The 26,347-nt window shown below is 39.6% G+C and overlaps 1 protein-coding gene across 1 annotated transcript in view; it reads right to left on the bottom strand.

Moving 5' to 3' along the window:
• Positions 1-25,491, bottom strand: part of CD96 (CD96 molecule) — a 69,963-nt gene extending 44,472 nt beyond the window's left edge. The window contains exons 1-5 of the mRNA XM_040980913.1: positions 25,431-25,491; positions 23,177-23,533; positions 16,681-16,802; positions 5,131-5,338; positions 97-152 (exon numbers count right to left, since the gene is read on the bottom strand). Coding sequence (XP_040836847.1) covers positions 97-152; positions 5,131-5,338; positions 16,681-16,802; positions 23,177-23,533; positions 25,431-25,491 — 804 coding nt within the window. The remainder of the gene's footprint in view (positions 1-96; positions 153-5,130; positions 5,339-16,680; positions 16,803-23,176; positions 23,534-25,430) is intronic.
• Positions 25,492-26,347: the final 856 nt, after the last annotated feature.

A 26,347-nucleotide genomic window follows, 5' to 3' on the forward strand; every position in this document is an offset into this window, starting at 1 on the left:
AGGACCAGGGATTAAGGCTCTTTAAGGGAATAATCTTGGTACTAGGCAGCAACACAGCTTGTATTGTAGACTCTTAAAGGATTTATAGCAACTCACCTCTCCCCAAAAGCTCAAGGAGTTGTTTTCCATGATCACAGGCTTTTCTGGCTTAGCTTAAAGGCAAATAGAACAGTTAACAGCACTGAACACCATCCTACTTGGCTATTAACAAGCGTGAGTGTACTCAGGTGCATGTGTGTAAAAAATGTGTCATTCATTTAATGTTTGCCATTAAATACTAGACATATACGAAATAAAGGTAGGCAAATCATATTCACTGTCTTGAAGAAATTTTCTGTGTCATTGAAAGTAAACAACTAGAAGTTATAATACACTCAACGACACACAACCTCAAGGATTAAGGAGGTTTTTGGAAAAATGTGATGTGTACGTGCTGCCTGAGTGATGATCTGTGCTGAGCCAAGTGATATTGGGGTTGTGAAAGTGTGGAGGGGGAGGTGGTAGGGAGACAGTAAATGTGTTGTGCATGCCCATTGGCCTTATAAACATGCCACTATGTTCAGACCCCGAAGGGGACCGGAAAAATAGTTGCTACTCATTTGATTGTTTAGCAGTAGAAATATCAGGGGCTATTTTCCTGCTAGACTGTAAGTGCCACAAAGCCAGAGTATGGGGTCCTTCCCGTTACATTTCCAGCAGTGTCCTGAACAAAGCAGACATTATGTTCACTGAAGCAAATTAGCTTCATCACAATCTTCAATTTTTCTCTATGCTGTTAATATAAAGAGAACAGATTCTATGTATTTAAGTTACAGTTCTAAGATATATCTCACTCTTCCAAATGCCCCCCCTTTCCTCTTTTTATTTAATTAATTTTCACATGCATAATTTTAAACCCACTCTTTAATCACAGTCTTAATTTATCACTAACCATAATCTTTAACAAATAAAAAGTATGAATATCATATTTCCACGGGAGTATAAACAATGGGGCTGGTGACATGGCGCCAAAGGTTGGGACCCGTATGTGCTTCAGTTGGTGCCCGGGCAGCTATACTTCCCTTCCAGCTCTCTATTTATGGCATAGGAAGGCTTTAGGATGGCCCAAGAGCTTTGGGATCTTGCACCTATATAGGGGACCCATAAGAGAATCCTGGCTCCTGGCTTTGGATCACCTCAGATTTCTCCATTGTGACCATTTGGGGAATGAACCAACAGATGGATGACATTTCCCTCTCTGTCTTTCCTTTTCTCTGTAAATCTGCCTTTTATTTAAAAATAAATCTTTGAAAAAGAGTCTAAAAAAGGGCTACCACCAACAACCATATCAGCAGATATCTGTTTCCGTAAGACTTCCTGTCCTGAGGCAGGTGTTGTGGCATGGGGGTTTGTAATAATGGCTTCCTTTGCCAGATTGCGGGTTTCAATCCCCATTATGCTCCTTGTGACCCAGCATCCTTGTTAAGATTTTTGTGTTCTTCACATCGCAAAACAACTAGATGAAAAATCTTTGTCTCTCCCTTTCTGTTGCTCTGCCATTTAAACAAACGACCAGCCAGTAGACCATCTTTGAAAGAGGACTATCTGTCCCATGTGCTGCCATTTGCTATTGCATCCTCTTGGTCTCTACCTCTATACATAGATGGATTACTGTTTTACTGGAATGGGAGCACACAGTGCAAAAGCAGGAAAAAATTGGAAGTCCCATGGAGTTAGTGGTGATGACAGAGGGTACTTGGTGGATGAACACTAGGCTTCGTGCTTTTCGTTTGAATGATTTTGACCAGTATGTGTTCTTTTCCAGTTAAGACTGAGTTCTGTGCCCACACAGTGGTAACTGATAAGTTTTTTCTTTGATTCACTGTCCCACTGCTTTCCTCAAGTTTAATCGGAGGGCCACTCAAATAAACCAATTTACTCAAATTTGTACATCTCTCTTTTATTTCATGGGAATTCAAACTAAGATGCAATCCTGACATACTAAAGGAATGAGGCATATTTTGAGCTCTGCTTAACATACACTGGTAGAAAGAAGGACATCAGAGAGGAAACAATCATGAGAAGTCCCAGGGGTGAGAGAGAGACAGATTTTCAGTGTGGCTCAGGACAAATCCAGATTAGAGTTTCTGAGTGGGAGAACAAAATTTGGATGAATAAGTGTCTCTCTTCCACAGACTAAAAGTAAAAGGAGACCAGAGAAGGACAAGCAAGATGTAGCCATGAAGTGTGTGTAACCTCTGTTGGAGGATGAAGATCTGGGCAAACAGGCAATTTGGGTACGAGAAACTGTTGTGAGGCTGGTACAATTATTCAATTGACTAATTCTCTGCCTGTAAGTGCTGGCATCCCATATTGGATATCAGTTCATGTCCCTGCTGCTCCATTTCCCATCCATCTCCCTGCTTGTGGCCTGGGACAGCAAAGGAGGACCGATCAAGAGCTTTGGGATCCTGCAACTGTATGGGAGACATGGAGAAAATTCCTGGCCCTTGGCTTCTGATTGGTTCATCTCTGGCCACCTCAGTCATTTGGGAGTGAAGCAGTGGATAGAAGGTCATTCTCTCTCTGTTTCTCCTTCTCTCTATAGATCTTTCTTTTCAATTAAAAAAAATCTTTTAAAACTGCTTTAGAGCTTGTAGAATGGAGCTGTAGTACATCTGGGTATTTATTATAAGGCTTTCATGTTTTGTTCTTTGCTACTCCTGTTTGCAGAACAACAACAGTATGCAAAGTGAATACTTGTAGATTATGGATTTTATCTTGTGTCAGGGTCACTGTAAAATATGTCTGGGGCAACACCTAAAAATAGACTAAAGACCGAATGAGACCAACCAAGCACAACCCACTCCATTTATGAATTGGGAAATCCAAGAGGCAGGGAAAATATAATTCAATGAATAATGAGGCAGATACTCTTATTTTTAAGCATCTATTGGCAGATTTCAAAGCAGAAGCAAGAGAGATATAGAGACAGGATGGAGTAGAATCAGATATGGTGATAAGAGTGAAAAGTAAATGAGTAAAAAACATCCAAGAGCAAGATGAAGATGTTCTAATTCAGCAAAGAAACCCAGTACACTGTTTCAATGTTGACAAGGCAATTAGATCATATTAAAGCACAAGCAAAGCTGGTTAAACTGAGACACAACTTGCCTAATGTAAAAGTGATATTTCTTTCCACATTCTGGATGGCTATCTCTGTTGATCTATCAAGGATCAGAAGAGGCAGTTTCATGTTTATGCTAAGACAGTCACACCCTGCTCAATGAGCAAAGGGTAGAGGAGATGAAATCTACGTCCAAATATTCCATATGACAGAATTGAAACTCAGTAATGAACTTGTTGTGTGTGTTGGGTGTTATTAAAACCCAGTCCATCCCTGAGGAGACAGGGAGGTGGGTGGAGGGGAAGAAGGAGAGAGATATTAAGTGCCACGAGTCCAGCCCAGGGAGATTGGCAGGGAAAAGCTGTGAGCGTGAGACTTTGATCTTGGTCAACTTTGGTTGTAGCTGTTGAGATAGATGCTTAGAACAGAGAAAAGATGGGGTGTGAACAAATGAATTTATTAAAGAGGATTAACTTCATCAGGGTCAAGCAACTGCTGGTGTGCAGATAGAGAAGATATATGGCAGTGACGAGTTCCTCCAGTCTACTGAGTCTCATGTACGTTAGAGCATTGAGGGCTTTGGATTAGTGGAGTAAAAGGTGAGGTAGCTTTTCCAAGGCTTTCAAACTAAGTGTGGCTTCCTCTGTTGGTTGGGTGGGGGAGCAGGGAAGAGGGGATGGAGGGCTAGGTAACTGGAAAGGAATGAAGAGTATTATGTAGGGAGCAGTGCAAGGCAAAGGTTAGACTGGTCTTTGGAAATGCAGGGCTAGGATCTCTGTGGAAATTGGGTCTGCTAACAGTCTGGGAGCTGTAATAGCTAGGAACTCAAATGGCTCTTTACAAACAACTTGGTGATTTCTTCAGTTTTTGACCTCTCATAACGATGTGGTAAGATTCTAAATAAAAACATATTTTTGTCTGTTCTGCTATTCAGAGAACTGAGGAACAATCTAGATGTTTGTACCCTCAGGTTTTATGAAGCAATTTTCTTTTTGTATGTCTCATTTGCAGATACAACTTATTGCTCATATATCACTGCTTTTAAAATTTGCCCTTCTTGAAGCATAACCCTGTTATAAATGCTGGTCTTGGTTACACACCGCTCCTCACCCCCCACATCCTAGCCATAGCTGGAGGTCTGTTCATTGATATTTCCTTGTACTGAGGCAAAATAGAATGTCTATATTTCCACCCTGAATTTGCATACTGCAGAGGCTCTGCAGTTTGAATGAAGCCACAGTTGACTTTCCAACTCAGCTTTGCACACTGTGCAGAACGCTGGTCAGAGAGCTAGCCCTGCAGGCTGCTTTGCTGGAGGCAGGCTGTCTCTCACTCCAGCTGGCCTGGCAGGAAGGAGGGGAGCTCCTGCAGTTTCTCTGGGGCTGTGTTTATCACCTTCAGCATTCACACTGGCCTTATACAACCTTGTCTAAGAAAGATAATTAGACAATGAGGCAATTAGATTTTGGCAGTTATAATTAAAGTTATTAAAATTGTGAAAAGGTAGTGGTCACTAAGAAACTGACCCATGTATGATCTTAGTATGCTTTAGCCTATTCAGCTTCCTCTTCCACTTCCTCTCCTCCATTAATAAGAATGACAAATATTAAAACAAACAGACTTCCAGAATATTTTCTCTTTAACTTGAGAGTTAGGAAAAAATACAGACAAGCAGATAGGGGAGAGAGATTTCATCTGTTGGCTCATTTTGCACATGCCCACAAGGACTAGAATCTTGCTAAGCTGAAGCTGGGAGCCAGGAACTCCAGTTGGGTCTCTCACATGGATGGCAGAGTCCCAGCTACTGTAGGACTGCATTAACAAGAAGTTGGAATAGACAGGTGAACTGAGACTCAGACCCAGGTACTCTATTATTGGATATAAGCGTCTTAATCCCAAGCCCATACTTGGCCTTCTGTGGTTCCTCACCCCCTGCATAAAAGGGAAGCTTCTTTTCTGGGGAGAGTGAAGCAAAAATAGTGATGAGAAGGAGATCATGAAATTCATAGAGCAAAAACCCTTACCAAAAATTTTGACTGTGGTGGAGCTCGTTGCTGTTTTGCCGGAACTGAGTCTAACTTGGCAAGAGAATTTCCGGTCATCATCTTGGATTTGGACTGGAGAAAGGTAGAGTCCGTGGTCTGTGTGTAGCTTGACTCTGTCTTTGAATAATGCGGATGTGCTGTTGGGACGTTCTTGGGAGATAAGAGTTTCCTGAGTCCCATTAATTTCCTGGTAAGAAGGAAAAGAGTTCCAGGTTATGAAGCATTTGACTGTTCCAGCCCTGGACTATGTGCTTCACAAGCATTAGTTCATTATTTCTGGTAAAATAGAGAGGAAGAATGAAGAAATGGAAATTAGAGGTGTAAAGTACGTTATCAGAGAAAGAATCATTGCCTTTGATGTTCTGTTAAAACCATAGAAAAAGGCTAGTGCTAGCACTCAGCTCTCAGAAGTTCTGCTATATCCCTGCTAAGACTCCTCCCAGGCTATCTTAGAAAAGGATTCCTTGTGCAATGGAGACTATCAAGTCCAAATGTGAAGATGCAGTGCAGTGTGTATCTCTACTTCCAGACCAAAGATGGACTAGTAATGAAACTATTAGCTATATCTTGACAATGGGAGGCTGGACTCTCTGCCATTGTCCATGCCCACAATGATGAACATGTGGCTGTTTATGAAGAGCTATGTCGTAGTAATTATTTGGGGAATTAGGTGGGGAGAGAGGATTTGGGGAGGGGACAGGGGAAATAAAAATAAATAAATGAACATTTTTTTTTAAAAAGAAAAAGGAAAGAAAAATAAATAAATTTTAAGAAAAAGAAAAGAAAAGGCTTCCTCTATTGTGAGTTGACCAAATCTTTCCCAGAGATGAGGTGGAGGCCGAGGCATCTGTATTTACCAGCCAAAACTGCCAAAAGTGGCAGCCACACAGCAAGATGGTGATAAACTACTGCTCTGAGCTTCCAAAGTGAAGGGTTTTTAAAAGATCAAACCACAAACTGGGTAATAAGAAAACCAGATAAGGCAGTAAAAGCAAGACACTGTTAATCAGATAAGGGCACAGAAGGCACAGGTGGGAGCCATAAGCAGTTTACAGAAACAAAAATAGTATTCTCAGGGTGTTGGGGTTACAACCAAAAACAGTCTTTTAACCAGAACAAACATGAGTCATGGGTCATCATATCTGGGACTTGTCCTTTTTTTTTTTTTAAAGATTTATTCTATTTTTATTGCAAAGTCAGGTAAATAGCGAGGAGGAGAGACAGAGAGGGAGGTCTTTGGTCCTATGATTTACTCCACAAGTGACCACAATGGCTGGAGCTGATCTGATCCAAAGCCAGGAGCCAGGAACGTCCTCCGGGTCTCTCATGTGCGTACAGGATCCAAGGCCTTGGGCTGTCCTTGACTGTCTTCCCAGGCTACAAGCAGGGAGCTGGATGGGAAGCGGGACTGCAGGGACCAGGACTAGTGCCCATATGGGATCCCAGTGTGTTCAAAGTGAGGACATTAGCTGCTAGGCCACCCTACTTGGCCTGGACTTGTCCTTCTTTAACGTCTTGTTCAAGGGGATAAGCCAGGGATTAAGATGGAGTCACAGTTGTTTATAGTTCATTAATGTCCTCTAATGGTGTGGGGCAGGCGTAGGAGTTCAGAGAGGTGGTCCATTACAGTCGTTCCCTTCACAGGGAGGGTACCATGAGGGAAGGAGGCACAACGCATACAAGATTCAAGGATGCACTCCCTCTAGTGCTCTTTGCAAGGGACATCAGCATCTGAGAGTGAGGACCTCCTGCATTTCATGCCTTACTTAACCCCTCGTCTCTATCTTATCTTAATGCAGGTCCTGGCACTTCTTGCCTTGCTTCTGTGTTTGCACAAACTACATAGAGGAAACATGAAAAACAGGTTGTAAATGTGAAGTTGGGTATAAGATGTAATTTCAACTCGACATTCCTCTACTTCATATCCTTCCTTGGGTCTGTGAAGCACAGCCTCTCTTACTGGTGTTCTACGCAGTGTGTTCAAGAATAAGCTCACTGGACTGTAACAGTACTGATTGTATCGGTCAATGTGCTGACCGTGAACACAGTAAGGGGAGGATTACTGGGGTACACTCGAGTGGAGGAGCAGTCTTACATTCCTACATCCCTCTGTAGTGAAATTCACATTCTTAGTCGAGTTGCTCTGAGAATACTCTGCTGCACAAGCTTCTTCTCCAGAGAGCCTAGTCTGACTGCTTGCTCTATTTTATTGCAATGTGTGCAGCAGATCCAGGGCTGAGAAATACCAGGTTAACCATAAGAACCAGCTGGATCATTGTGTGGGTGAAAATGGAGGGAATGAAAAGTAAGAAGGGTCCATCAGAACGCATTTGATGGGGAAAAAGTCACAGAATGATGAAAATAAACATTTGTGACCACTTGTGAATGAGACAGATTCGAGGCAGAAGAAAGGCAGGTAAATGGATGAATGCAAAGATAGGCAGAAACACAAAAGCAGACTTTCAAAGTAGTTTAAATAGACAGGTAGACATGTATGCCACAGAGAGTTTCAGAAAATACTTAGTAGCATGTTCTCTGTAGGACACAGTCCTATAACTTCCTCTGTGTAGGCTCTGAATCAGCTGCACATACAGATGGTGGAGTGCATGCAAAGAATCATACCCTGCTCAACTCTCACCCCAGGGATAATATGTGCAACTCTGTACCCCGCAAACGCTACAAAGGTAAGTAAGAGCATGTGCTACTGTCAGTCTAGCAAAACAGAGCATCAGAAAACCAAAGGAAGAAAAATTGTCTACCTGAGACAGGGCTCCAAGAGGAGCCTTGAGGACTGGGTGGGTGGTTGAGGGAGAAAGAGCTGGGATTTGTTTGGCCCATCCTGGTGAACTTGGAGGCCATAGTTTGGGAAGCAGGCTACCTCTTCAGGTCCTTCAGCACAACATCACACACCTGACAGCCTTGTATGCACTTTTTGTGAGGCTTTTGGAAGCCAAAATTGCCTTAGTCATTTGGTAAAGATTGTCATTTGAACTACTACCATCTGTTAATCTGTTGTGGGAAGAAGGGCAATCCCTGGCACAGGTTTGAAACTGGTGAAACTGCTTTTACCTTGTTAAGTAACAGGAAGTGTCTGGCCCAGCAGTTTAATTGGTAGAGGAAAAGACACATTTTCTCCACTCCTTTCTCCAAATTTAATCAAAGGTTTTATTTTACTGTTTCTGGACAATTGATTATTGCAGAGAAAGGAAGATTTTTCTTCATCAAGAAAGGTGGGAATCAACTGCAAGGAGGATACTAGGCCACAGCATGAGAGCTCCTAGAGTGCAAGGGACAGATATAGATGGTGCTATGTATAAAGGGATCCATGAATTGACTGTTGCAGGTGGCAAAATGAATTGGAACCAACAGTGGCTGGTGCACAAGAGTCAGGTCTGAAGTCACCCCAGGCAAGGTTTCTTATGGGACTTCCCAACTCAAATTCTGGTCACAAGAAAATCATAAGAAATGTGGTTGATCATGGAATGCATGTGTCAGGACTGGGCCTCCTCAGGTTCTGATGCCTGTGCAATGGGCCGCATGACCAGCTGCACACAGGGAACATGGCAGCTAGCTCATCTAGGACAAATGAGGATATTGAGTGCCTTATCAAAGCACGGAAACCAGACTAGGTTGAATGATTTGCCTGTCCAAGCTTTACAGCATGTTCCTGGGTTCTGTGGATGCAGTGGTGGGCTTGGTCAGCCAACAGACCTTGGAAAGATTTTCTTAACCTTGGTGCCATGAAGTCAACAACTTCTCAGAACTATCAAAACCACTCAAGTAACACCCTCAGAACACTCTTCCCTACATCGGGGTCTCTAAGGTGTCATCAATGACTATCCCACATTCCCAGGTGCTGACGGAGTTTGACTGTAGGGGTGGCCCCCTCCCCATCACCCTTTGCAGACACAGGAGAAAAAAAGAAACAATGTCTCACCCACCTACCTTCCTCTATACCTCAACCCTCCCCACCCTAATCAAGGCTTACATGGGTATACAGTCCACTCAATTATGTGAACAATATTAAAAATTAAAAATTAAAAAATAGAAGACAGCATGGCAGGAACCTGCATGTGAATGTTTGCCCTAACAAAACAAAAGTAAAGCAGAGAAGGAACAGATTCCCAAATGTAAACAATAAAAAAATCTAGCAGCTGGGGAGGGAGAAATACTACTAATATGCTATAACCACTTAAAATTTTATGTTCTCATTAGTTACAGCTTAAATTTGTTCACCACCTACTATTTTGTAGGCATTGTACAAAGTTCTTTCAAGTGTTATTTACTCCTTACAATAATTGGAAATAAACTGATGTTAAATAACTCAAAGGCCACACAAAGTAAGTTTAAATGAGAATATAAAAAAGTAAGGATGCTCAGAACCATAAACACCAGAGATTACTTGTGCTAGTAAAAACCAAATCATTAAAAAAAAGTAGTAAAGCAGTTTTCTGGCCTTCTGGTATGAAACAAAGAAGATTGAGAAATCCAAAAATCTTCACAGAAGTTGTGGATTGCAGTGGTGTGGGCAGCTTTTATTTCAGATAGATTGATGATTTCGATAATAAGAGCCATAGAGAATCCTTCAATTCCTTCCTGATGATAACGATGTTAGGTAACTTGGTCTACAGGCAGCAAACAAATAGGGTTCCCGTACAAAGCATTTATTTCTACTTATTTTGCTCTTCTTATTTTCAAACAAATTTCATCACTTTAAAAATATTAGTAAGTATTTCTAAAACGTTGTGTAACATTCAAGGCATCACCTTAGAAGCAGAGAGATTAATCTTGGCCCCAGGATTTAAAATTTCTCAGATTCCAGAATTATTGAAAGCATAATTTTCTGTGATTTATAACCACTCTCAAGCATTCCGGACAAAGAATGGACTAAGTCAGTGATAAAAACCATGCATTACTCAACCTGGTCTCCTATTGCTTCAACTTGTGTATACTTTACTTTTGGTGTCACCATGGCTAATGAAAACTCCTAGGGGGACTGGAAAATACTGTTCCTAGAAAAATCCAAATAAAGCAAGATCTCAAAATAAATAGCACCCTGTCTTACATTCTTGTCTTTATATAATATTTTGATATTTGGGGAGGGGGTTTTAGATTTTTCCTAAATTTTTAATTTAAAATATTTTATTAAAATACTCACTTTGGGGGTTGTCATTGTGTAGTGTAATAAATTGAGCCACTGTCTGTAGCACCACACAGTGTTCTGGTTCATGTCCCAGATGTTCTAGGTCCCTGCTAAGAGCCTGGGAAAAGCAGGAGGAGATGGTCCAACTACGTGGTCCATTACATTTACAGGGGAAACTCAAAGAGGCTCCTGGGTTATGCTTTGGCCTGGCCCAATGCTGGTCATTGTGGTCATTTGGGTTGTGCACCAGGGATGGAAGACCCACTCTGCCTCTTCCTCTCTCTGTGTAGATCTTTCAAATAAATAACTAAATTCACACTTAAATAGCCACAGGCAATTAGTGGCTGCTGTGTCAGACAATATAACATGTGCAAAAACAAAACAAAATGATTGATTACTCATTTTTCTGATGCTCCCCAAAATTTTCATTCAAAGTTGAGGATCTTATTGAACTCACTCTAATCCCTAAGTGGTAGTGTCAGGATTTAAATCAATAATTTTATCCGAAATTCATGCTGTTAATGACTTTGGTATATACAAATACTGCCTTACAAAGTAGTAGAAGAAATGCTCTGCCTGTTCTGCTTACAGTCTACTTGAGAAGAACAAATGTAGAAGAAAAACAAATACAGGAAAATCAGAATTATAGAAGAGAAACAAATGCACGATTCACAAAGGCTTTTATGTAAGAGTTTGATAACTAGTATTATGTGGGCGTAATGACATCCCTTTGATCTTGGAAAGCAGCTGATTTATGACCTTTAAAGACCTGAGAATCCTAAAATCCTTTATTGAGGCTAACTTTGTATCAGAATCAGAATTTCAGTCCAGCAGAATGAGGTTGATACTACTTGATTTAGTGATATTCTCTCATTTTTAACTGATTAAACTGCTTGGAGCCAGCTCCATGTGCAAGCTGGCTGGGTTGACCCTACCACGTGGTGGGGTTGACCATAGCATGTGGCAGGAGATGGGTCACTCAATAGCTGCTGTTAAACACATTGATTGCTACTTCTTTATCTGCACATTGCTTCCTATCCTCATGTTTCCTTCATTTGTTCCCTAGCCAGCCTGTGCCGTCAAAGCTGCCTGCCGGTGCAGCTTCCATGTCCATTTCCTAAAGTACCAGCCTAATATTTTTCTAATCATTATTATTACCAACTCTTAGTAGCTTGTCTAGTACAAAATTGCTTATTTTGGTGAAGACTGCCAGTTTTCCACTGACTTTGGGACTGATATTCCCTGAACAGCTTCCCCAATCCATGCTGCCAACTCAATGTTTGGTTTCAATGTCTTGTGCAGCACTTGCCTGTCTTCTGCCACTGAAAATGTTCTTTCACTATCCAAACACAATCTTTTCTAATAAAGTTTCCTACATCTATCTAGTCAGAATCAAACTATTTTCCTTCTATGTATGGTAACATTTTGTGCATTGTAATTAAAGGTAGGTTGGCTGTTGCCAGCTAAAAGGTTGCAGTTTTGTTTTCTCAATGTGCATAAGCATTGAAAACCAACACTGAATCAGAATTTTTATTTTCCTTTGCTTCTTAATTGTAGAATAGCACAAATATTAAAAAGAGATTATGGAAAAAATACATAGATACATTAGCACTTAAAGATATGCAAGTGGTAGAATTTAGCTATGTGCCCTTCTCACTAACATTGACTTGTTAAAATTGGCAATATTCCTCTCATTCTCCTCATGATTTATGACTTCGAGACAGATATTTCCTCAGCACCTTCCCCAGTCCATATTGCTGACTTGTACTTGTGGTTTCAGTGTCTTGGTTGTGCACATACCTGTCTTTCGTCATCCACAGTGTTCTTTCATTATCCAAACATAACCTTTCCTACTAAGCTTTCCTAGATCTACCTAGTGAGAATAAAACCATTTTACTTGTATGCCAGTATTTCCACATTTCAACTAAAGGTAGGAAATGTGTCCTGGAGAGCATGAACCTTTGCACAATCTAGCATCCATTTACTACAGAACCACTTGCAGAGAGCATAATCTGGGAGTGGGAGTGGCCCAGTAGGGAAAAAGTGGGCACCTCCCTCTTGGGTTAACACTCCCACTGGACAGCATGAAAACCAAGACAGAGCACGGGTGGCTAGACAGAATGGCACCCGCCAGCACATGGGTGTGGGTAGGATAGTAGGGCTAATTGGGTTGAACCAGGTTTCAATGTCCATTGACATGTATGAGAGCTGAATGGGATGTGAGACAGATTGAACAAGTCTGCTGTACATACTGACATGCATGAAGACCAGGGTAGGGGCTAGGCCTAAAGGGATTATTGGGAGTTGCCCTGACTAGGCTACAGCTCCCACTTGTTTGCAAGAGGGCCAAGTGTGTGTTGGGCAGAATCAGGCTTGACTGCAATAACCATTGGTTTGTGTGGAAGACAGGGTTAGAAACAGAACTGACCCAGCAAATGCAACCGCCAGCATATGAATAAGCTGATTGGGGCAACAGACTGTGCCAGATCCTGTACTAGCATTCACATACAAGAATCTGGTCTGAAATCACCTCAGACAAAGTTTCTTTGAAGATCCCTCCAATTGAACTGCTCATCTCAGAACTCTAATCTTGATGAGAATTGCAGGTTCTGTGGTCTAACCATGGAGTGCATGTATCAAAGCTGAGCCTCCTCAGAGGCTCAGATGGAACAGTGGACAGCATATCCAAGTGCACATGGAGGAAATGGCGGTTCATCAGAGCCTGCAGAGGACACTTGGTACCACAACAGAGGATGTAGACAGAACAAATGGTCATCTGCCCCAGGCATGTGTTGGCAGTGAAGATCTGGGCAAATGGAGACTCTAAGGTGGACTATGTCAGCCAGTGGATTCTGGAGAGATTTCATCGTGCTTGGAATGGTGAGATTGGTAGCAATTTAGAACTGTTGAACTATCAAAACCTCTTGAACAGTGTCCTCAGAGCATGCCCCACATCACGGACCTGGGATGGGGTGGGAGGTTGGGTGGGGCTTCTCCCATTATCTCCCTCCTTATCCTAGACACACACACACACACACACACACACACACACACACACACACACACACACACTGTGGAGACAATGACCTTATCCACTTTCCTGTAACCCTTGACCCTTTGTGCCCTAATCAACCATGTAAAGATTTTCAAAATAAAAGAAAAAAATGCATCCATTTATGATATTGGATGGCACTGAAATTTAGACTAAGGGATTAAATGATAATAGGGAGGGAAAATTCAATGTTAGAATGTGTTTTTAAAGCCCTCAAAGCAATACTGCAGATTTTCCTTGATTATCTAGGACATTTAACTGGAAAACTGTCACTTGATCTTATCTATCAACTGCATCTCATCTAAACATACTTACTCTGATTTCTTTTACATCACCACATTATTCATGTAGACCCTGACTTCCCACGGAACAGTTACCTATTTGTTTAGTTAGTCATCTGCCTTGCCAGATAAATTTCATATACACTTCCCTATTCTGTATACTTCAATGTGGTCACAATCCTGAAATGGCTCATCTCTGAAAACAAAGGATTTGTTCCATCAGTGTGTGTTATAATAACAGGAATAAGGTATAGGTAATGAAAGGGTTATTTGTAAAGGTGACTGTATTTCTGGAAGTCGGGAATCTCCAGAGACACCTGAGTCCTGTTACCAGCAAAGCTCCTGTTTCCTGAAAGACCAGGAGGGAGACAGGAGATAGGGAGAATCTTGGAGTTTTGGATTTACGGAAAAAACAGCTACCGTCGAGGCATGTTGATTTAACACTGTCTGCCTTGAAGTGACATGATCAGGACCCCTAATCTATACAATGTAAATTCCTATCACATGCTTTCTGTTTTGTGTCCCTGTTAGCCCCTAATCATATATTTGCTCACGGTCATGTAGCTTTTGATTCTCTTACTATAAAACCCCATGATTATTTTGTTCAGGGCACTTCTTGCTTATGGCAAGAGGTTGCCCCCTGGACTAGAAATTAAAATTATGTCACTTGCCTTGGAGTCTCTCTTGGATTCATTGAACCCCAACAAGGTACCAAATGTTTTTTCCTGGATACTGAAAGTCCCAATAGAATTTTTTATTAGAGTCATAATTGAACAAATTTGGTTATGAATTATAGTTCATAATATTATGCTTATATAAAAATATTATTATTGTCTCCAATACCATAGAGGTTTAGTTTATGAAATTGTTTTCAGGATTTAATGATGCTCTTGGGATTGGAGGCTTTTGAGGGGTCCCAGAATCACTGAAAGCTTAATACATCAGGCTTCTGCCCTTCTGAGCTCTTCTCCATCATTTCTACTTTTTAATCTTTTTGTGTAGTCCACATTATATTATCTGTAGGAATAATTAATGTAACATTATAGTTACTGTTTTTGTATAATAAGAAGTTGAAGATATAATATAGAGATTATAGTAAATATTTCTGTGTTCTGTACACATGTGAAAGTTATAAGAAGGTCTGTAGTATTTTTTTTTCTTAATAAAAAGACATCAGATGATTTATCATCAGACTGGCTTAATCCCAGGACCATCCAAAGTGTAGAAGTAAACCAAAGAAATAAATAAATTTTGACATGTGTAAAGCAAATGCACAATAGGAATTTAATTATGACAATTGCCAACACAATATTGGTTCCCTTTGAGGAGCGCTTTCTTTTCAGAATGACTCCTCAAATTGTCTGTACCATGATGTGCTCTTAAATGTCAGTGTGGCTTGAGATTCTAGCAGGTCCTTAGGCTCAACCTCTCACTATGTGACTTGTTGTATACTGTGGATCTCATTTATCTTAAATTTCCTTTCTGCTTTCATAGATGTAGTCTTTTTCTTTTCTCCCTTTTTTTTAAAGGAAGTTATCATATAACTGGTACCTTATCAATCATTTAATCTTTAATACCTAATAACCTACCAGTCATCATCGATGAAACACATGAATTTAGCAACTGTTCATGAAATATAAGGACAGTGGGAAAGAGGACATATTGAATATATCCATCAATTTCTAACCACGTGTTTATTGTGCATGTTCTACACACCACGTATACTACATGCTGGGGAGTTTTGATGCCAGTCATGGAGTTTCTTTCTTTTCTTTTTTTTTTTCTTTGTAGAAGAGTCATGTAAAAGACTCTTTTAAAAAACTCATGTAAAAGGCTGAAGCTATAAATTTGCTTGGAAAAACAGATTACATATTTGTATCAGTGTGGATTAACTTCTCGGCCAGCTAAGCCTCTATAGTAAGGTGTTAGTAAAACACTTGCCACGGATGATGAGTTTATGATAATTCGGACAGGAACATCATGTTCTCTAGGTGAAAACACTGACACATAAGCAGAGCATAAACTTTCCAATTCTGTGATGTTTGCCAGATTTCTGCTCTCCCAACGTGACCACCACTTTAGCCTTTTTCTAAAAACCGAATTCTATCATGTTTAAGAAATTGATTTACACAGAATTGTATCATATTTAAGAGATTTCTTTACACATTAATAGACATCATATCCATGATGCCTATGTTTTGGAAACCAGATCCTTTAAAGGTGAAACGTATTTTGTGACAAGTGACAAAGAGACCTTGTAGATTACAAAAAAAAAAAAAATTTTTTTTGACAAAGTAATTTTAGGACTTATTTTAAATTTTCTGTTATTTGCTTTTTCAAAAAAGATTTAGACAGTGAAAAATTATCAAGAGATTTTCTGTTAAAATACACTTAGCTTGGATGTAGCACAACCCACAGTAATGTTTCTCAGTGTAGAATTCAGTTTGTAGGACAGTCTGCAAATATCCAGGTAACTTAAAAAAAAAACTTACTTATTTTTATTGGAAAGTCAGATATATAGAGAGGAGCAGAGAAGAGAGGAAGCTATTCTGTTCGCCGATTTTCACTCCCCAGAACCGGCACCCATATGGGATCCCTGCACGCTAAAGGTGAGGACTTTACCACTATGCCACTGCGCCAGGCTCTGTATACAGTTTTAATTGCATAATGATGCTTCCCACCCTTCCTTCTATTCCTCCTTATCCCCATCCTGTCTCTTTATTATATTATTTTAAAAATTCCTACAGTGGCATACTTTCTATTTTTTGGCATTAATTTATAGTTGGAATCTTAGAGTTTTTTTTTTATTTGCTTGGAAACTAGGTAGCAAATCATTATGAATTATAGTCACCACAATCTGGTACATATTTTAATACAGGTTGCATTCACTGACCTGCCCAGTAAGAAGGAAGCTTCATGTGCCTTCTTTCCTCTGCTTTCCCCTCCTTCCATCTCATCCAGGATGCTCCTTTTCCTAGCATTCCATGTTTGCCATTTTACTTCAACAATATTTAAGGGTCAGTGGGCAATGGACTGAAAGGGGCAGCACTTACCACTGACCAGGCAACGGTGAGTTCAGATATTTCTGCAGAGATGTTTTGAAAACATGGTATTTTCAGAGTCTGATTTATGTTTATTTCTATTGTATGGCTGCTCCTCCATTCTTCCTGTGCAACTATTTCAAAACAAATAAAGCAAATATGAATATGTTGAATTAGAACATAAAGTGCTTTAATCAAAAGGACAAGAACCTCTTTTTTACAGAGATCTGTCCTCAGAGTCCACTTATAAAGACAAGAGCCAGAGTCTTTCAATTGTTCTCCTTGCATAAATGGCAAAGCTTAGCCACTTCTACTCATCACTGAAAAATTACAGGGAAGTCCCTCGAACAGGATGTAACTTATAATTTGACATGTGCTTCTGCTTTTGTCTGATCAACAGCCTTGATCTTCAGGTAACATTTCCTTGATAAAATAGAATATAATAATTTATAATCTAGCCTCAATTATCCTCTTTAAAATGTTTTATTTAACAGACTGATTTTAGAATAGCATTGGATTCATAGCAAAATTGAGTATTGAGTTACAGACAGCCCATGTCCTTACGGTTCTGTGCTACCCACCCCGAGGATCTCTCCCTGTTGGTATTCAGCACCAGGACAGCTCGTTTGGAATACCTTGTGAACCTGCGCTGATGTGTCTTCCAAAGTCCACAGTTCATATCAGAGTTTATTCTTTGCATGATGCTTTTTGTTGGATTTTACAAGTGTGTTATGGCCAATAGCCATCACTGAGGTAGTACGGAGTGGTTTCCTGGCCCTAAAATCCTGTGACACTGCTATTCATCCCTCCTGTCCACAACTCAGGACACCTTGACATTTTCACTGAATATGGTTATATTTTTAGAAATTATAAACTATATTCCAACAAGTGAATGAAATGGAAAACACATAAGGAGTTAGTATTACTAACGAATTATTCTGATCACTGAGGTCACATGAGACGAATGTGTATATTATGGGCTCTCCCTTTCAGAAAGTTCTATATATACATAGACATTTGTGAATAAACTATAATGACGTCAAAGCTTGATTTATAAGTGGAAAGCAACTTTTTCATTCTTACACAGTAAACATTTGATATATTTTCTCCCTAATCATGCATATTTGTTTGTATATTTATAGTTTTTATAAAATTCTGTTTACCAATAAATATTAAATATATTCTTATGCAGAAATATTTGATTACTCCTAAGCTTTTTAAAAAATTTCTGGAGAGTTAATGTAATTCCATCATAAAAAACCATAGTAATAGTTTCACTCATTTCTTACTCATTTATTTATTTTTATATTTTTCATGATATAGTTCCATAGGCACAGGGATTTGCCCTGTCAGCCCATCTGTTTCCAGCCTTCCACTGTTTTACTTCTTTGTAATTATTAAATTGTCCACTCTTTCAGTTTTTTTTTGAAAAAAAGTTTTTAAACTTTTCAATGCCATAGCAATGTTCATACTTATGGTAAGTTTAATTCCTCTTAAAATCCCTGACATAGGGCGTGGCACAGTAGCCTAGCAGCTAAAGTGGATGCACCGGGATTGCATATGGGAACCAGTTTGTGTCCTAGCGGCCACGCTTCCCATCCAGCTCCCTGCTTGTGGCCTGGGAAAGCAGTCAAGGATGGCCCAAAGCCTTGGGACGCTGCACCTGGTGGGAGACCCTGAAGAGGCTCCCAGCTTCTTGCTTCAGATCAGCTTAGCTCTGACCGTTGTGGCCAGTTGTTGAGTGGACCGGTGGACAGAAGATCTTCTCTGTCTCCACTCTCTCTGTATATCTGATTTTCATTAAAAAAAAAAAAAAAAAAAAAAAACCGGGCCCGGCGCGATGGTGCAGTGGTTAAGGTTCTTGCCTTGCACGCCTGGGATCCCATATGGGCGCAGGTTCTAATCCCAGCAGCCCCGCTTCCCATCCAGCTCCCTGCCTGTGGCCCAGGAAAACAGTCGAGGACGGCCCAAAGCTTTGGGACCCTGCACCCGCATGGGAGACCCGGAAGAGGCTCCTGGCTTTGGATCGGCATAGTATCGGCCCGTTGGGCTCACTTGGGGAGTGAATCATCGGACGGAAGATCTTCCTCTCTGTCTCTCCTCTCTGTATATCTGCCTTTCCAATAAAAAAATAATAAAAATAAATCTTAAAAAAACCCCAACATAGTACCAAAACTTTGCAGTTATGGTATATCATAATCCCCTCTTAATCACATAGCCTTCGTACATCCACTCTCTTACTGTGAAGCTCTGCCCCTGTTTATGCTCACTGGTCACCTCTCTCTCTTCCTTTATTAAATATATGTTTGTTTTACATTTTTTTTCTATTTTCTGGTTACCTCTTGACTGAGTAGTACTTTTGTAAGAAATTGTTCCTGATATCTCATGCCTCATCATCATTGCAATGCGGCATTTGTTTGCTTATTTGACTGATGTCTGTGTATTCTTATTAGAGTTCATGAGGACAGAACATGCCCATATTCACAATACTGTGTCGTTGATGCCTGACTTTATAAGAACTTAAAAAAAAAATGTCAGATGAAGAGTAACCACAAGAATTGAAGGACAGTCAACACTCAGATTCAATAACAAGCTGATCTCCAGACATTGTATTTGTGTGTCTTAGTATGAGATTGTCACCCTTATATTATCTAGAGTGTATGTCTCGTGTTATTATTGCTTATAATAATTACAAACAATATGAATTTCTTACGATAATTACAAGTAATACACGTTTCTTGTAATAATTATAAGAAATAATTACTGTTATTTATCTTCCTAGTACTCCCAGTAGTGATACTATTTCCAATAACATTAACAAGTCTCTCAGGCTTTTGATGTAATTTGGCAAGTTAAAGTCTTGTAATATCCTTTTTCCTGATTTTTCTGTGTATAACATAATATTTTAAAGTGTTTTTACTTATGTATAAGGTGAACAAGCTTCAACTATTTCATATATAATTTGGAACCATCATGATACTTCTCACCCTTCTCTTCCTTTCCCCTGGATTTTCACTGTCCTTTCTTCCTGTAGTTTTTCTTTGAATTTTTAAAATGGCATATTTTCAGCTTACAATTATATACTTAACCTCCCACTAAGTAAAGAATTCAGCAAATACTTAGGGACAACCAAGGTGCCTTAACAGTATAGACAAGAGCTGTAAGCAATAATTAAATCTCAAGATGTCCATTTTGTTTATATACATTATGTTTTTTTGTAGTCTATTATCACAAATCAGGGCATGTTTTACTTTTAAAGCTGAGCTTAATAGCTACGGATGTCTAAATGCATCAAAATCTTACAACCTTGGGGTGATCCTTTCTTTGGCATAATGGTTAACACGCATCTTGAGATGCCTAAATTCCGTATTAGAGTGACTGGTACAAGTCCTAGCTCCTCTTTCTTTTCCAACTTCCTGATTATGTGTGCTCTAGGATTGAGTAGGAGACTGTTTAGATACTGTGGAAATCTGACACTCATATTGGAGACCCAAATTTGGTTCTTAACTTCTGGCTTTGTTCCAGTCCAGTCTTCGATGTTGTGGGTATTTAGAGAATAAATCATCAGATGAGGTCTTTATCTCTCTGCCTTTCAGATACAGAATCATTTCTTAAAAAAAAAATAGCTACTATACAGTAGCATGCAAATTATAGAAAGGTATGTACAAAGCTAATTCAGAGAAAGGCATTTGATAGAATGAAAATCTCCCAAACCAAGAGGGAACTCTTCCAATTAAAATGAAAAAGAAATAAGCACCAACTTGTTTATATATGGCATTCTTATCCATAGCTTCAGTGTGTTAAGGCACACAAGGTCAAAATACTGTGGAATGAGAACAGAACGCCCTCTCAGCGAGTCCCTGAGAAAAATGGAAGCAAGATTTAGACACACACTGCTTTGTGAGTAGAGAAATGAGAATGATTCAGATGACAACAGAAATAGGAATAGGTGATTCACCCAACGGCCTCTGGTCCCTATTATTTCATGTTGAGATTCTCAAACTTCAGTTTGGATTTGTGCATGTACTTCCTAAGTGTTTGCACTGCATTCATGATTGCTTACCCAATAGCTCATAAACTTAAGGATAACAGGGGCCTAAGAGGAAAGTGTAATGCAAGTGAGTGGGGAAAACTAGTAGAGAACAGGAAGACATGACTGGGGGTGACTCAGAAGGACTCTAACATGGCAGTAGACTCCTATGGGTTAAGTGGTGCTATACTTGATTTACATTTTTTGGTTATTTAGTGGTGAAGATTCTTTCCTCTTTATGTGTTGCTGCTTTCTATTTTTCCCCTTTGTATCCAGATACACAATATTAGAACCATCTCTGTACCACTGAGGCTATTGTTTCTCATTTGATCCAGCTCAACAACAGCACAATTCTCAATAGAACACATAGAATTTTCCAACAACAAAGGATACACTTTCCTTGAAGGAAATAACACCCTTCTTTCTGAAGAATATGTTACCTTCTCTTCATTTCTATCTTCCTTTTGAATGATCATATCTTTTACTTCATATAGAATACAGCAATCCTTGTGTCAATTTTGCAGTGGAGAAACAGTGGGCTGTCAAATATGTAATAGTATAATATACTGATATAGACAGAAAGTATAGGATGCATATCTAAAGCCAAGGACATATGTACTTATATTAATGTATAAAAATATCATATTGGATTCTAAATTAGACCATATTGCAAAAAGAGGGGTCATTTTTAGTAAGAAATGAGAGACACGGTTCACTGAGTATTATCATTACTACTCTTAATGAAAGCTACCACTTTTCATACTGCTAACATTTCACAAAAATTGTACTAAGTGATCTACACAGATGATTTCACTTAATCTTCTAAATAAAACACTGCGCTTAAAGGAGGTTTTATGTAAGAAAATGAAAGCTTAGAGACTTGAAATGACTTGGCAACAGTAATGTACAAACAAGTGACAAGTGACAAAGTTAATGTTCAAATCCAGGTTACTTGATAAAGTTTTTATAGTTAGACATTGCTCTACAGAAATGTACATCCCTCTGCTTCAACTCTACTCCACTACATTACCAATTAAAGGGAAGTTCCGTTTCGCTTTTCAGAAAACAACAAAACAAATGAAAAACAACAAGAGCAACAAACCCAGATCTTTGTCAAGTACTAGTTTATGGGATCCTGGCCCATAGGTGGACTGTTCTAGTCAAATAGATAAGGAACACAGCAACATCTGTTGCTTATCCTGAGTTGCTCCATGCTTCCCCTGGCATGGCTTCATAGATTAGTTTCTGTTGGTTTTTCTTATATTGCCAGGTCACTTTGCCTCTGAGCTTAAAATATCCCATTTTCAGTGTATTCACCATTTGTTGACTTTCATTTTCATCCCATGCCATTAGTAAAAATGGAAATAATTTACTCTAGCATCAAGTAATTTAGGGCAAGCATCATTATCATAATTTTCCAAATGGACTCAGAGAATTTATGCAACAGGACATAAATCAAATTCATTTCTAGCCACAAAGCAGCTAGGACCAAACTGCAGGATCCTGCTTCAAATGCATGCTTCTGAACTGTGTGTAATGTGAATGCCCCATGTGTAGCAAGCTCCTTGACTCCTTTGCCTTTCCTGCACAAAATACATTCATACCACTTCTTATCAGTTCATCCACAAAACGAATGTACTTTGTGTTGTCTCAGAGAATGACGCCATGATATAGGTACGCAGGCTAGCTATTTGGTTGCCATGTTCAGTTTTTATTTCCTCTACTCCAATATCCAGTCTATAACCAAATCATATCTGTCTTATACTGTATATAAAATTTGTCATTTTCCTTCTATGCCTACCCAAACTACCTTCTCTACTCTGGACTACTGAGTCGACCTAACTTCCATCTACCTTCTCCTTATTTACTTTCAACTCATGCTCATCCTAAATTCAACATAACCTTTTGATAACATAACCAGGCTACGAAATGCAATGCCATGATTTTGTTGGAATTGTTCAATGTCTTTCCATGGCTCTTAAATAAAAATTAAACCTCTGACATGACTAGAGGTGGAGCATGATCTGCTGCTTGCCTTATCTCCAGCCTTATCCATTCATCTCTACTACAACCCCATCGGTATTTTCCCGTTTCCTCAATTACTACACATCCAGTTGTTCCCTCTCACTGTATCACCCACAACTCCCACCCCAAATGTATTAACGTTTACTCAGACTTCGATCAAGTATTACTTTCTCAGGAACAAATTTTCTGGCCTCTGTTACATGCTTGTTCACAAGACTGCTGTAATCCTTATGATTAATGCTTGTTGTTACAATGGGTCTATTTTACATTTATTTTACATTTAATTGTGAAATTACTTGATCAATTTCTATCTCCCTTATCAAATGATACCTCTCTCTTCGTGCGCTTGGCACCATGCCAGGCACATGATTGGTTCATAAAGTGTATTTATTGGGTGAGTGAAAGCTGAATGCAAGCATGTGTTTTATCCTTCTGCCAGTTATGCTTACTTACCATGTGTCTGAATAACAAGGTTGTAGATTTTTGTCTGAATGCCCTCTGGAAACATTGTAAAGCTACACTGGTAATTTCCGCTGAATGAGGAAGAGATATTTCTTAAGAAGAGTGTCCAATTTGTCACATTTCCAGGAGCCTCTGTGAAAGCCACAAGAGATTCGGGGGGTCTGCCATGGGGACAGTAGAAACCATGCTCTGGGTGATAGACGGCAATAAGGTCCTCCTCATCAGTGACCTTGGACCACTGTGCCTGCACCAGGTGGTCTGTCTTTAGAATTTGGCATGTCAAGTTGGCATCAGAGCCAGGCAGAGCATAAACGACTTGTCTTGTATTGTATTTTTCTTCCCATATCCCTGAAAAGGAAAGAGAGGAGCTATCAATTTGCATAGTTCACATGGAGCTGACTAGTAATTTGAAACCCTGATCACTTCAGTGAGAAAGGGAGGAAGTGATGAAATTTCCCCCTGGCTGCCTTAGGGATAGCAGAGAGCTGCGCATTATCAAGATCGAAGCATAGACTCATCGTACATGAGGAGGCGTTTACTTAGGGAAACCAGAGGAAATTACTGATTTCTGAATAATTACATTTCTGTTCCAAAATTAAAATGATTTCAGCATTTTGACTGTGAATAAAGTCAAGCCTATTCAAACTAAAGCACATGGGCAAACTTAGTATGACAAGTATTCTTACACTTACTATACTGTGCTTTTTGGTTATATATCAACAGCTGCATATAGTATCCAAGTAATGTTTTCTAAAACTGCAACAATAATGAATATGTGTGAGTAGGTTAAAAATACATAATTTATATGGTACTTTAGTATGTTTTATTGTTTAATATATTGTTTCATATATTGTTTCCACCTTGAGAGTGATGGTGTTAAGCCTCTATAGAGACAGAAATTGAGTTAGAGATCAAGCACTTGCTGAAAGTCACACACCAAGAAAGAGGAATTTGGTTGTTAGAAGTCTGTAATATTTCTCTAGTCTAGATAACCTTCAAAGTGCCTCCCACATTTAATAGTTGATGAGGGCAAGAAATTTGACTTTCTGTATATGAGGATTCCAAAGACTTTTGTTTCTATGCAATTAGATCTTTAGGATGAGAGGAAAGGAAACACCAGGGTTGAGGTTCCACTCACTATCTCTCCGTTAACACTTTGAAATACTAGACACAAAGGATGTGATTCCTGCTCGCCTCAGTAACTGACCCGGTGGTAAAAGGCCGCTTCTACTCTGTCAACCATCGTGCCTTTGGCATGCATCCCATAGTGTTGGCCTCAGTTTTAGAATTAACACGGAACACTGCTACAGAAATGCTATATTGTTGTAACAAATGCCAGCCAAGCTCACAAAAAGAAAAGATTAGCGATGAAGAACAACTGAGTAGAAACAAGGCTCTCCAGAGTACTTGACAAATGGGGATTATTACACTTCTGTGGACGCAAAAGTTTGTGTAGATAGCAGTTAGTACACTGCAACTTCCTGTGAGAGCTCTCCTTTGCTTGATAATATGCCTTTGCTGCTATCTAAAGAATTATACTGCAATGTCTTCGTTCTCTTAGAAAGCTTTCTTAGAATCTGCGTGGCTATACCAAGGACATATGGTTAGCTATTAAGACACTCAAGCTCACTCATGGTGGTATTTATTATGCTACGGAGTGCTGAACTAATCTTTCTTCTTTCTATTTTTAAGTAGGCACTGTAGGTCTGGGTTCCTATTGTCATTAGAAACCCACTTTCTCTCTCAGATTTGTATCACTACATGCCTCATTAAAATTCAACATACATTCAACTCCCAAGAATGTTGATATTGGGAGGAGAAATACTTGCTATATGCAAAATTAAAAGGATATTTGAGGCAAAAAAGATAGTTAAGTAAAGAATCCCTGAGCACTGAGTTTTATTTTTTCAGTTTCCAGGACTGTTCTGTCTTTTGGAGAGCTTTTCATTTGCAAGAAGCACAATCTCCCAACTATTCCAGAGATTCTCTTAAGGAAGAAAAGGGCAGAAAAGCCTCAGTGCAGTGGCCCCGGCCATTCATTCCCTTCTTGTTTGCTTTTTGTCCTTAGTCATCCCTACCACCTGGAACATCTCTGCAATAGCTGCCACTTACATATGTAATTGAAGACCTTAGTAATGACTTGCCCTTTGGTGATCAATTTCAATAGCAGTCACATGGCATTTTAAAGGAACACAGGCCCCTGAAAGCAGCAGATCTGATGAAAAAGGACAACCGAAAGGCTTACCACTGACAAAATGAATCTGAATGATGGAATACACCGCACAGAATGTCCGTCTTTTCTCCATTATCTCCTGAAAACCTCACGCCAGCATTTTCATAATCATCACAGAAGTCAATTGATACCTTAAAGCAAACTCCAGGCACCCTATTCGTGCTAAAAAACAAAAAACACAACAACTCCCCCTCCAAAAAAACCAAAACAAAATAAAAACCCAAACCAGAAATTCACGACATGCCTGTGTCTGTGTGTCACTTGGCAAGCCCCCAGGAAATGATACACAGACAGGACCGCATTGTGGTTCAGGGCTAAGTATAACCTTCAACAGAACAACGTCGAGCTGTTCTCTGAAATCTTGTGTATCACCTTTAAAAGACTTTTCAGCATCCAAAGAGTCTCTCATTCAGAATTTCTTTGTCAGTCAAGCTGCTTCTAAAATCCAAACAAAGGCAATCACGCAGAGCAGTTTCCAATGTGCTTTTTATATATTTTGTCTTGAGAGCGTAAAGTCATCTAACAAATTCACACTTGGTGTTTTTCCATAACAATTCTTTTCTGTTCAGTCTGAAGATACCTTTTCTTTTCAGAGTTGCTCTGTGGTGAAAGAACAAAGAATCGACACCTTTACTTTTTACTAAAAAGTAACAAGGAATAAGTGTAGTCTGCAATCCAGCTGCCTTTATGCTCTCTCCTGCCTTTGTGGGGGTAATGCACAGTTCCTGGGAGTGGAAAAGTGAGGACTCCTTTTCTACCCCTAGCTTGGGATAGGTTGGTGTTAGAGGGGGAAGTCTTCCATCACGCTGGCTGGAGTCCTTTTAACTTGCCAGAAGGCTTAATCTGTGCTTATGCTAAAAACTGTACACAGCAAAGCGACAACAATGAGAATCCAAACACAGATAGTCTCTCAGCTCGGCTAGCTACTC

This window comes from Ochotona curzoniae, unplaced genomic scaffold (assembly GCF_017591425.1).
Source record: "Ochotona curzoniae isolate NIBS_2020 unplaced genomic scaffold, NIBS_Ocur_1.0 contig_3498, whole genome shotgun sequence".
NCBI lineage: Eukaryota > Metazoa > Chordata > Mammalia > Lagomorpha > Ochotonidae > Ochotona > Ochotona curzoniae.